General features: G+C 51.3%; 1 protein-coding gene across 1 annotated transcript; it reads right to left on the reverse strand.

Moving 5' to 3' along the window:
• Positions 1 to 1,386: 1,386 nt before the first annotated feature.
• Caly (calcyon neuron specific vesicular protein) lies at positions 1,387 to 10,895 on the reverse strand. The gene is made up of 5 exons (XM_051145558.1): positions 10,716 to 10,895; positions 5,278 to 5,437; positions 4,654 to 4,767; positions 3,517 to 3,630; positions 1,387 to 1,731 (listed from the first exon to the last, which is right to left on the reverse strand). Exons 1-5 carry the CDS (start codon positions 10,847 to 10,849, stop codon positions 1,417 to 1,419), a joined length of 837 nt encoding a protein of 278 aa, XP_051001515.1. The 5' UTR covers positions 10,850 to 10,895; the 3' UTR covers positions 1,387 to 1,416.
• Positions 10,896 to 12,425: the final 1,530 nt, after the last annotated feature.

Raw genomic sequence — 12,425 nt, forward strand, 5'->3', positions numbered from 1 at the left:
GGTGGCTAATAGCCCAAGTGGCCTCTTTACTATCTGTATGACCAGAGCAGTACATACCCTTCCTTAGGCCCTTAAACTAGCCAGTCTCCACAACCCATCACATGTACCCTGAGTTGAATTTTGATGAAATGACAAAGCCAATCTGAATGAAGTTTTCCTTCTCCCTCTTCACAGATCACTGCTTGCCTTGACTCCTGCAGGGACCCCACCCCTACTCCCCACCCCACCCCCCACCTCAAACAAGGGATCCCATCCAAATGCCGTGGGCAACTGAAAGTTCACAGCGTAGCTGCTAAAATCACTGAGGCCTTGTGTTGTGACCTGGAAGGGTCACCCTCACATCACATTCTTTCTAAAATATCCCATCTGGAAGAAGCTGCGGTGCTTCCACTGTAATAGGGTATCCAAATTGTGAGGGTACTGAGCTTCCAGGTGCTACCTATGTGTGAGAGACCTTGAATTGTATGTGGCTAGAGGCCAGTGTTGGGGGGTGTCCTGACTCACACAAAGGGGTGGCCAGCTGCAGGGGTTGCTTACAGGCTGATGTTCTGCCTGCCCTGAACGGGATGGCTTACATAGGTGCTGCCTGTGCCAAGGTTAAGCATGAAGGCCTCATGGTGGGTACTGCTAAACCAGGAGCCCCTCCCAGAGGAGCAGGGCAATTCTACTGCATGGAGAAGGATCCAGAACCAGGTAGGTGATAGCTAGATACAGCAGAGTATAGATCTGGGGCAGCCAGGGGCCACCCCCATTCACCTGAGTGCCTTATTCCATTGTGGCCAGTGGGCCCTAGGCTGGGCTGAAGTGGGGAGGGACGGGACCTGTTCCTCTTCTTTAGAAGCAGGCATCCTCGGGGTGTCCTAGGTTCACCAGCTAATGATAGTCCTCACAAAAGAGAACTCAAGACCCAGGTAGGCGTCAATCTTTACTTAAAGAAAAGCAACAGAGTCAGAGGCCCACCAGGGGAGGGGGGGCTTCAGCGGAGTGCTTTGGGGCAGGAGCACAATCACTGGGTGGAGAAGCATCAGGCGGTCTGCAGGTCAAAGTAGCTGCTGGGAGGATGCTGCGAAGACAGAAGGGTCACAGTGAAAGGAATAGAGAGGACTGGTGCTCTGGGCAGGAAGACAAGCCGTGAGCACGGATCCGGAGGTAGCCTCGAGAGAGGGTGCACATCTGGCTAGGTTTCTGGGCCTGGCAGGAAGTGAGGGAGGTGGGGAAAGGAGGGAAGTCGTGGGGGGGGGGCGTGGGGGGCAGGGACGGGGGACAGGCGGAAAAGGGCAAGAGAAAAAGGCAGGACAGAGCAGGGCAGGGCAGAGCAGAGCAGAGCAAGCCTGTGAGCCTGAGAGCCAGCCATCCTCTGTTTAGGCGGGACACACTTACCCCAGTCACTGGTGGAGTGGGGGTGGGGTACGACAGTCACTGGGGGGCCTGGGATGGCATGCCTTCTGCCTTCTGAGGGTCTTCTTTCTCTCTCATGGCCAAAGGCTTCCCTGACGGATCTGTGGCCGCTGCGGCTGCCGCTGCAGTAGACACAGCCACCGCCGCCGCTGGGGTGGGGCCCTTATGCTCCTCCTTGGAGGCCCGGTAGCTGTTCCCCCAAACGGCGGGCAGCTCAGTGCCATGCTTGCGGCTCAGTGGGTAGGCCCCAATGGCTGCCAGGATGCTGCGGTGGCGCTCGGGGTCCATCTCGGTGTAGTACATCTCCAGGGTCAGCGGGGTGCATATCTTGTGCTGCCGCAGAGGCATATTCGGGACCAGCAGGGGCACCAGGGATCCCAGTGAAAGAAGAAGGGGAGGAAGGGTCCCAATTAAAGGCAGCTTTGGCTTCGGGTCAGAGGGTCAGAGCCCGAGGCTCCTTGGAGAAGGGGGCTGAGGGGGAAGGCCTGCCAGTGAAGAGTTTATTAGAACCATGCTGTGTGGGAAAGGCAGAAAGCACACAGACTGGTGTGGTGGAGCATGGAGGCTAGTAGGGGCTATATAGTGAACTCCAGAACAGCCGAAACTAAAGATGTCTCCTCTCCCCGGGGGTGGGAGTGGGGAAGGCACTCAGGCTTAAGTGACTCTGTGAACTCTATCCCAGAGACCAGAGAATTGAGGGAAAAGAAGATATTACTTCTAAAATATGAAGCACTTTAAAAAGTATTAAATATTATAACCATAGCTGGGCATGGCGGCATACGCCTTTAATTGCAGCATTTGGGAGGCAGAGGCAGGCAGATCCCTGAGTTCGAGGCCAGTCTGGTCTACATAGAGAGTTCCAGGACTGCCAGGGCTACACAGAGAAACCTCGTCTCGCAAAACAACAGCAACAACAAAACAAAAAGCCTCTCACATGGGCCAGTGGTGGTGATACACGCCTTTAATCCCAGTACTTGGGAGGCAAAAGAACTATCTCTGTGACCCTGTTTCAGGGAACAAACAAACAAATCTCTCAAAGTCTAAGGAAAATACAGGAAAGTTCAGTGAAGAAGCTGGAAGGCACCATGGGTCCTTCAATTGTACTAGCACCTCCTATCTTCAGTTTGGATAAAACACCTTCTCTTCTCTCTGTCTCTGTCTCTGTTTATTATGTATACAATGTTTTGCCTGCATATACACCTTCATACCAGAAGAGGGCACCAGCTCTCATTATAGATGGTTGTGAGCCACCATGTGGTTGCTGGGAATTGAACTCAAGACCTTTGAAAGAGCAGCTAGTGCTCTTAACCTCTGAGCCATCTCTCCAGCCCTCTTTTCTGTTTTTTAAGTTTTACTTTGTGTGTCTGTAACTGTGCTTGAGTTGGCCAGAGGAGGGCTTCTTGAGACAGGGTTTCTCACTGATCCTGGAGCAAGCTTCAACAACTGTTCTGTCCCTGTCCTCCCACAGTGCTGGGGTTACAAGCAGTGACATCTGACTTCTTCTTCTTCTTCTTCTTCTTCTTCTTCTTCTTCTTCTTCTTCTTCTTCTTCTTCTTCTTCTTCTTCTTCTTCTTCTTCTTCTTCTTCTTCTCCTTCTCCTTCTCCTTCTCCTTCTCCTCTTCCCCCTCTTCTTCCTCCTCCTCTTCTTCCTCCTCCTCTTCCTCTTCTTCCTCTTCCTCCTCCTCCTCCTCCTTCAAAGGCAGGGTTTCTCTGTGTAGCCTCAGCTATCCTGGAACTCACTCTGTAGACCAGGCTGGCCTCAAACTCACAGAAATCTGCCTAGTACTGTGATTAAAGGGGGTGTGCCACCAATACCTGGCTACAAATGGCTTTTTACCTGTGCTTTTCCCCACTGAGTCATTTCTCTAGCTCTAAAACAATATTTTCTGAGAAATTTTCAAAAGATCAGGATCTTGCTATGTTCTGGGAAGTCAGGGGATCGATCATACATAACAGCCGTGTCATTTAGAAGGAGACCCAGAGGTGGGAGATGGGAAGCGCCCTGGCTTGATGCTGTCACACAGAGAGCCCTCCACATCCTGGCATTGCCTGGAGCTCGTAGGAGGACCATGGTGATCTCTACTGTCCCTGCCCAAGTCCTTGGCCCCTCGGGCTTACCCGAAGCAGGAAGCCATCTGGGCAGGTGAACTGGTCATACCAAATGGCCTTGTACATGATCAGCACACAGCCCAGGAGTGCCATGGCAAAGGCGATCATCCTTGCAGTGGGCAGCTAGCAGAGGAAATGGAACAAAACAGTGAAGATGAAGTAGGCTGGGGTCAGCCTCCCTGAGAGGGTGGCCGGCCCCTCCACACTGGCTCTAAGCATATAACCACTGCCCCTACATCTTGTCTCGTTCCTTGAGGTCAGCTCCAGGGTCAAAGGTCTAGGAACCCTTCCTTGCAGGCCCAGCTTTGCTGGGTTTCTGGAAACATCCATGACCAGGTAAACTGCATTTGACCAGTTAAGTTGCGTGCAGCCAATGGACCCACAAGGTGATATGGGAACTGGTTTGACCTGCCCATGTGGTCCCTACAGATGTTGGTGGGCATCACAGCAGGAGTACTGGGTGCAGGAAGCATTATATGTGTAGTGTGTATGTGTGTGTGCGCGCGCGCATGTGTATGTGGCGTGTGTGTGTGCATGTGTGTATGTGCGTATGTGTGTATGTGTGCATGTGTATGTGCGTGTGCATGTGTTTCTGTGTACGCATGTGTCTGTGTGTGTGTACCTGTGTGTGTGTGTGTGTGTGTGTGTGTGGTCTTCTAATGAGGTAGGTGAATTAGCACCACCCTGGGTGGAACCAAACAAAGAGTAGTAAGGCCTCCGCACCTTTAATGGCCACACCCACTGAAGAAACTATGGGAAAAGGGCAGGGGTTGCTTCTCAAAATGGAAAAGCATTAGAAATAGTCAGCTAAAAACAATTAGTGAAGCCATTACTGACACGGTTAAGGGAGACAAAGAGGGGACATTTGCCGGACAGAAGGTAAAGCTCATCTCCGTTTCACAGAAAGCCTGCAAGGAGATACACAAGGATGAACTGGGAAACAGATGCTTCCCATGGGAAGCATCTCTCAGCTCAGGCTGGGCAAGGACGGATGGCTAGGGGGTCAGCCAGCACTACAGGTGACATCTGAATAGAATCGGTCCCTCTCGTCCTTAGGAGACCTAAGTGGGAGCCAGTCAGGCAAACAAGGCCCGAATTGCTTGTCAATTCTCTCTGCTGCCCCAATTTTTCCATAGTGAGACTTACCCTACGTCCTTCCTCAGTGTGGCTGCAAGCCAGCCTCTGCCCCTCCAAGTCTGCAAACTTCTTTGGCTGGTCTGAGGAGGTAAGTTGATATTCTGTCTGTGTTTTGATGACCACCTAAAGGGAGAGATGGCCGTGACGGTGACATTACCAGACAGCTGGCAGGGACCAGGAGAGCCTTGAGCTCCTCTTTGCTTCTCACTGACTTCTTCTGCATGCCCCATCTCCCCTGGCTACTTGCTCAAGAAGCCCTGTTTTGCGCCCTAGCCTAGAGCCCTGCTCAGGAAAGAAAGGATAGTGTGCTATTGCTGTAATGAAACACCATGATCAAAAGCAAGATGGGGTGGAAAGAGTTTCTTCAGTTTACACTTCCACATTGATGTCTCTCACCGAAGGAAGTCAGGGCAGGAGCTCAAGCACGGCTGGAAGTCGGATGCAGGAGCTGATGCAGATGCCATGGAGGGATGCTGCTTACCGGCTTGCTCAGCCTGCTTTCTTATAGAACCCAGGACCACCATCTACATAAACCTCACCCATACCTCTTTGTCCCTAGGCAAGCCAGAGAAAGCCTCCCCCCCCCCCCAGGCCCCACTCCTCACCGCCCCCACCCCGGCTCAGGCTACTCACCTGCTCAGGGAATGATGGCTGAAGCTGGCTGACATCCAGTGGGCTGATCAGAGGGACACTGTTCATGGCGGCTCCGTCCTGGTCTCCCGTCTCCTTGCCTGGCTTCCCTGAGAAGCTACAGCCTAGCTTCACCATGGTGGATGGTGGGCCTCGTCCCAGCCTAGTAACAGAGATAGTGTCACCACTTACAAGCAAGTCATCCTGTGCACAGCCATAAAGGTTGTTCTGGAGTAAAGACCCAGAATGGTCCCAACACTTCTCATGTAAGATTCAGGGATGGGCTATGGGAGGTCAGCTCAAGGCTTCTCATCCCTTTCTGACCTCTCAGAAGTGTAGGGTGGTGCCTGTGGCCAGAGAATATTTCACAATAGAACTGAGACATCTTCCTCTGGCCAGCCTGCTCTGCTGTGTGCTTTATAGGTACATATTCCACTGGGAGGAAAAGACGCAGGAAGCAGGTGGGGGAGTTGGGCTGCCGGACTCAGGAAGGGAAAAACCAGAGGGCCCAAATCAAAGTGAATGTGTAAACTGTTGATACTTTAAGAAACAAAGCAAGTAGCCAGGCCTGGTAATGCATGCCTTTAACCCCAGCACTTGGGAGTCAGAGGCAGGCAGATCTCTGAGTTCAAGGCCAGCCTGGTCTACATAGTGAGTCCAGGACAGCCAGCCAAAGCTACACAGAGAAACCCTGTCTCGAAAAACAAAAAACAAAAAACCAAACAAAAACAAAAAAGAGAAAGAAACAAAGCAAAACCAAACCAAAACAAACAACAACAACAAACAAAAAGTGTATCCTATGTAATATGGGACATGTCCATATTAATGACCATTATTTATCTATGTGAAATTCAAATGAAAGTGACAAAAACACACAATCCTCATGGTACAGGAAGAGCAGGGTTTTTGGAGAGCTGAGATCCCAGCCTGCCAGTAAAGCAGTCATATCAGCTTAGAGGAAGGTGATTCTGGGTAAATCATGAACAAGCACTTTCAAGGCTGGAGAGATGGTTCCACAGATAAGAGTGTTGCCTGCTCTTGAGGAAGACTTAGGTTTGGTTTCCAGCATCCATGAATGATGGTCCCATGACCTCCTATAACTCTAGTTCCAGGCCATCTGCTGCCTCTTCTGGCCTCCACAGGGTTCTGCATGCACGTAGTGTGCACACACACAGAGACACATAAATGTAAACACAGTAAATAATTTAAATAAATTTTTTTTGAGACAGGGTTTCTCTGCATAGTCTTAGCTGTCCTGGACTCACTTTGTAGACCAGGCTGGCCTTGAACTCATAGAGATCCACCTCCCTCTGCCTCCCAAGTGCTGGGATTAAAGGCGTGTGCCAAAACACCCGGCTTAATAAATAAATATTTTTAAAGGAGTATACACTCTCATCTTGAGGTTGATGTTAGAGGGGGAAAGGACCCTTAAGCTGACAGCTAGAAAACAAAGCATACCATCACTAAAACTCTCTTGAAGCTGTGTGTGGTGGCTCATGCTTTTAATCCTGGCACATAGGAGGCAGAGACTAGCAGATAGTAAACTCCAGGCCAGTTAGTACCGCACAGTGAGACTCTGTCTCAAAAGTAGAATAAAATACCACAAAACAAAATAACCCCCCTCACATAGAACTCCAGTCCCAGGCAACTTCATGCCACTCTAACTCTTTTAAATTTCTTTTGAAAGGAATTATTGTTAATGTGTTGTGAAACTTTCAGAGAAAGGAGAAAGGAGTCCTCATCAGCTCCTGAGGCCAACCCCGCCCTCCCCCCCTCACAGTTCCCAAGCACAGTGGGAGGGAAGACTTACTGGGCAGTCCCACCTATAGACACTAGAGACCCTAAGTGAAACCTGAGCAAAATATAAAAAAATCACCACAGAGACCGTGTATGTTCTGGGTGTGGAGTTTGGAAAGCAATCCCATGGGTGACTCAAAATGGTCTATAAAACCAGTTCTGGGGATCAGACACCAGCCACACAAGTGGTATACATACATACATGCAGGCAAAACATTCATTCTGACACATAAAATAAATATAAATAAAACAAATAAGAAGGGATGGGAGAGATAGCTCAGCAGTTAAAATCACTTGCTGATTTTACAGTGGTTTTACAGTGGGTTTAGTTCCTAGTAGTACCCACACGGTGACTCACAACAATCCCTAACTCCAGTTAGACAGGATCTGATGACTTCTTCTGACTTTCACAAGCATCGGGCATGCATGTGGTATTCAGCCATACATTCAGGCAAAACACCTACACCAATACAATAAAAAATAAAAGTTTTAAAAACTAAGAAAAGCTAGCCAGTGCATGACTATAATCCCAGCACTCAGCAGAAGCAGAGGCAGGCAGATCTCTCTGAGTTTAAGGTCAGCCTGGCCTACAAAGTGAGTTCCAGGACAGCCAGGACTATACAGAGAAACCCTGTCTTGGAAAAAAAAAACTAACTAAAAATAAAAATAAGAAAAGCTAAAAAAGAAAAAAAAAAAAGAAAGAAAGAAAGAAAGAAAAGCTATCTCTAGGCTGGGTGTGGTGGTGCACGCCTTTAATTCCAGCACTCGGGAGGCAGAGGCAGGTGGATCTCTGTGAGTTTGAGGCCAGCCTGGTCTACAAAATGAGTGCAGGACAGTTAAGGCTACACAGAGAAACCCTGTCTAGAAAAACAGAACAAAAACAAAAAAGAAAGAACGAACGAACGAAAGAAAGAAAGAGCTATCTGTGGGCAATTTTAGCTGGAGTTAAAAAGGTATTTGATAAGACTTTATTTGAAACAGTCCTTACAGTTGAAATGGAGTTAGGATGACGTCACACTAGAACAGGGAGGGGCGATTACTCCACCGTGGACATTCTTACAAGAGACTTGGAATAAGAAGAATGCAGACAGTGGCAGGCAGGAGCGATGTAGCCGTTATCCAAAGACTGCTCAGCACAGCGGAGACTGGAAGGCACAAAGGAAGACCCTCTCCTTGCAGTTTTAACAGAAACATGGCCCTGTTGAAATCTGGTTTTGAACTTCTTGCCTCCAGGATGGTAAAAGGCGTGGTTATTTTGAACAGCCACCATCAGAAGGCCAGCGGCCCTCCAGACCTGCAAGTGACCACTGCTTCTCCCTCTCTACTGGCCAGCCACATGGATGTGACAGGCCCCGAGGAACGCAGAGGAGATGGTTTTTCAAAGCTGTCCTGTGTTTAGGGACAGCTGGGTGCAGAACTTCCCAGGACAAGAAAGTAGAGGAGAGGCTGGACGTGGTGGCCTTTAATCCCAGCACTCGAGAGGCAGAGATCGCTGTGAGTTGGAGGCCAGCCTGGTCTACAAAGCAAGTACAGGACAGCCAAGGCTACACAGAGAAACCCTGTCTCAAAACCCGCCCCCCCGCCACCCACCCCACCCCAAAAAAGAAAGAAAGCAGAGGAAGAAGGCTGGAGAGGGAATGAGGGAGGGATGGCTACTAGGAAGAGGGAAGGAAGATCATTTATACACACTTTCTGCCCCATCTCAGGCAGGCCGTCTCGGACCAGGGATCTTTTGCCCTGTTTTATGCAGGTGACCTTGTGCCTGGCCCAGCCTTTAGGCAGATCAAGCAGTGTCAACAAAGGGCTTCTTTACGGGGTGGATTCTGTCCTAGGGAGGGAGGTGGCTCTAGGTTGAGACTGAGCACGTGGGCAATCAAATGATCTGGAGGCAACCTGCTGGGCATTGTGATAGACATGAACCGGAAATTGTAAAGAATATAAACAGCTGGCCACGTAATACAGGGAGGCAAAAGAGCCAGGGAAGAAAGCGGAACCGACAGAAGATGGCGTCCTTCTCAAGCATTCAAGCCTTTACCACCGCTCTGCAAGAGGCCCCTGCCTCCCCACGAGCTCCGCCTCCGGTTGCCTCGGTGACGCAGCTGCTAGGGCTAGTTTACGTCACCTCGGGTTCCCATGGCAACAGAGGCGGGCCTCTAGTTCCCTGTCAAGTTTCTGCTCTTCTGTAGCCAGGCAGAACATCGCAAACCAAGGGCTCCGTATGGACAGCTCGCCCCTCCTTTCAGCACACCAGAAGATTACATTCTGGATTTTGGGGCTCCCGTTGGGAAGATCTCAAGGGTCCTAAAGCTTTAGAATTGGGAAGGCGTCCCAACACCACCCACGGGTCCTTCCCTCTATCCCACTCTATCGTTATGCCTCCTGAGTATTCGCTCCTCCTTCGCAATGCTCTCCGGGACGGGGGGCGGGGGGAGGGCGGGGGTTAATCTCTGGTCATCATCTGGGGATTGTGCACCGACAAGATGTTGACGGACAAATGATGCAGATTCTTTTTTGAAAGGCCATAAAAGCTAGGCTAGAGGTCCAGACTCGCTTTCACAGGCACCCTTTCGTGCTGCGTCACACAGAAGCGCACACTGGTGCCGACTCGTGATTCCTCCCACGGCCCTGCCGCAGCGCCCACCCTGGTTTGCTTGTACCCGTGTCCTTTAAGTAGTGGTTTGCCTCCAGTTTTGAGGGCTGTTGTGCTGTGGGGCCCAAGCGAAGGGGAACGGAGAGGAGGGGTACTGGCTGCTCGTGGCTCCCCACACTCACCAGCCACCTGTGGCCCAGCACCCTGAGCCAAGCCGCGGCAGGTGGTTTGAGACAAGTGGCTGTCCTACCTCCTACCTTCTTTGAACCTTCACCCAGCGACCCCACATCATGTCCTCCCATGCACAAACAGCTAAAGACTCAATGCTCTGGTCAATAGCCCTTCTGCCGACCCCTCTCTCTCCGTCTAGCTGTTTCCTCTTTTTATTCCCCCACCCCCCACAGCAGACAGACCCAAACAGGAGATGTCATTTTTTTGCCCCCCCCACCCCGGGCCACCTTGGGGACGCACAGCTCCCACTGGCTCTCCAAGACCCGCAAAAGTGGAGCCAGCCCACAGGGAGGGGGTCTTCAGTCACCATGGACTGGGCAGACTGAAGTCCAGTTGTCCAGCTGCCCCTGCTACCCTACTATGCCCCAAAACAAGGCATTCCAGCTTCATATGGGGTTTGTGTAGGCTGAGCAGCCATACTTCTTCCTAATGTCCGGGCTGCAACTGGGCTATACCGGTTTCTCGACATATCTCCAGGTCTAGGGACCACTCCATCTCAGGTCGGTAGAGCTGCCTCTAAGTGTCCTGAGAGGACTAATGACCACCCTCCACCGGAGCCAGCAGGGCCAGCCTGTGGAGACCACAGGAAGGAGACGGCTGTGCTCCACCGCTCTGGCAGCCATCGGCTCAGCCAAATTTCTCCCACATAGACTCTCAACCCCTACACCCATATCCTTGCACATACAGCCCACACGCACACACACTCTTGCACCCGCCGCCCCCCTTCCTCGCACATCTCGCATCCCTGCACCCTTACACACCCACGCACACATTCTGGCCCCCTCGTCCCCATTCCAAAAGGAGAAATGTGGAAATGGCTCACAGGCAGTTGCTGCAGGAGGCAGTCGCGGGAGGACAGGGATGCGGTGTGGATGCGGAGGATGCAGTTCCAGACGCTTCACCAGCAGGCGGGGCGGGCGAGGGGCTGGAGCCTGAGAGCAAGGCTGTGGTTGCCATGGAGATGCAGGCTGGAGGAGGGACCACTGTGGCTCAGGTGGCCTCACACCCCCTCCCATGCAGACCTCTGCACTGCCTCTAATCACAGTCACACGCCACACACACACACACACACACACACACACACACACACACACACACACACCCCACACACACACCCCAGGCATGCATTTCACACCCCGGGCATGCATTTCACATAGCTGATACACCCTTCGCTCCTCCCCATCTCACACACTGTTAAGACACACTTCACACACATTTTGCACCCCTGACACACACAGCATGCAAAGCTCTCATATTTCACATAACACTTCACTGCAGGGGGGGAGTCACAAGACCAGAGGAGCCCTGGCTGTTCCTCCAGCCGCACCCTTCCCCTGAGGTCTCACAGTAGAAGCCGGGGTCAAGACAGCTGAGATTGGCCTCTCACCTAGAGGGTATCCCACTAGATGTCAGTTTCTGCATTTCTGGGCTGGAAGCTCTCCGAGGACCAGCCTTGCGTTTCTGGGTCACTACTGTCTGTGTCGTGGCAATGCAGAAGGTACTGGTCAAATGTTTGGTGGAGATTTTTGCCATGCTTCACACAAGCCATCCCTAGTGGGTGTGCTTCTCTGGGTCTTACTTACACTCACCACACTCACCAGTAGTGGTGAACTGTGGCAGCGCTCTGTGCCCATAGCTCTGTCTGTCTTGCTGTTAACCGGAACCTTGCCGCAGTCATGAACCCCGGTTTGTCCACAGACAGGTGTCTGGATTGTTCTTCCTTTGAGTCTGTTGTTTGAAATGCAACAACATTCCCGACTGAGTCTTTGCTAGACACAGGCTTTTATTACTCTTGGGCAGATGCTGGAAAGTGTAACTGTTGGTGAGCCACCGATGTGGGTGCTGGAAACTGAACTCTGGCCCTCTCCAAGAGCATCAAATGCTCTTAATAACTGTGCTATTGCTCCAGGCCCAGCATTTAACTTTTAAAAAACATGCTAAACTGTTTTACCCAAAGTGGCTGCACTTGTCTACATGAGGGGGGTGGGGGTGGGGGCAGGGTGCTAGTTCTCCATGTCCAGTAGCATTTGCTATTATCTTATAGGATTTGTCATTAGCCTGCCAGACTGCCAGACAGTTTGCCACAGACAGTCTTACTATTCTGGAGGCCAAAGCTCTGAGGTCAAGGTGCTGGTCCCGCTGATGCCCTGCTCCTTCATTTCTGTAGACAGTGTCTGTCAGTGTCTTAATTTCTTCTTTTCCCTCCCCCTCCCCCAGACAGGGTTTCTCTGTGTAGCCTTGGCTGTCCTAGACTCGCTTTGTAGACCAGGCTGGCCTCGAACTCACAGCGATCCGCCTGCCTCTGCCTCCCGAGTGCTGGGATCACAGGTGTGCACCACCACGCCTGGCTCCTAATTTATTCTTCTTTTTTTTTTTTTAAATTTATTGGGTCTACGGTGTTTTGCCTGGATGTACACCTGCATGCCAAAAGAGGGCACCAGATCTCATTATAGATGGTTGTGAGCCACCATGTGGTTGCTGGGTATTGAACTCAGGACCTTTGGAAGAGCAAGCAATGCTCTTAACCTCTGAG

This window comes from Acomys russatus, chromosome 5 (assembly GCF_903995435.1).
Source record: "Acomys russatus chromosome 5, mAcoRus1.1, whole genome shotgun sequence".
In the NCBI taxonomy this organism is placed as follows: domain Eukaryota; kingdom Metazoa; phylum Chordata; class Mammalia; order Rodentia; family Muridae; genus Acomys; species Acomys russatus.

What these genes read in the sequence shown, in the direction of transcription:
- Caly (XM_051145558.1), bottom strand. Translation starts at nt 10,849, where the DNA reads ATGGCAACCACAGCCTTGCTCTCAGGCTCCAGCCCCTCGCCCGCCCCG. An exon ending in AGCCATCATTCCCTGAGCAG is followed by an intron (nt 4,768 to 5,277) that starts GTGAGTAGCCTG and finishes CTCTCCCTTTAG; the next exon opens with GTGGTCATCAAAACACAGAC. An exon ending in CAGATGGCTTCCTGCTTCGG is followed by an intron (nt 1,732 to 3,516) that starts GTAAGCCCGAGG and finishes CCTCTGCGGCAG; the next exon opens with CACAAGATATGCACCCCGCT.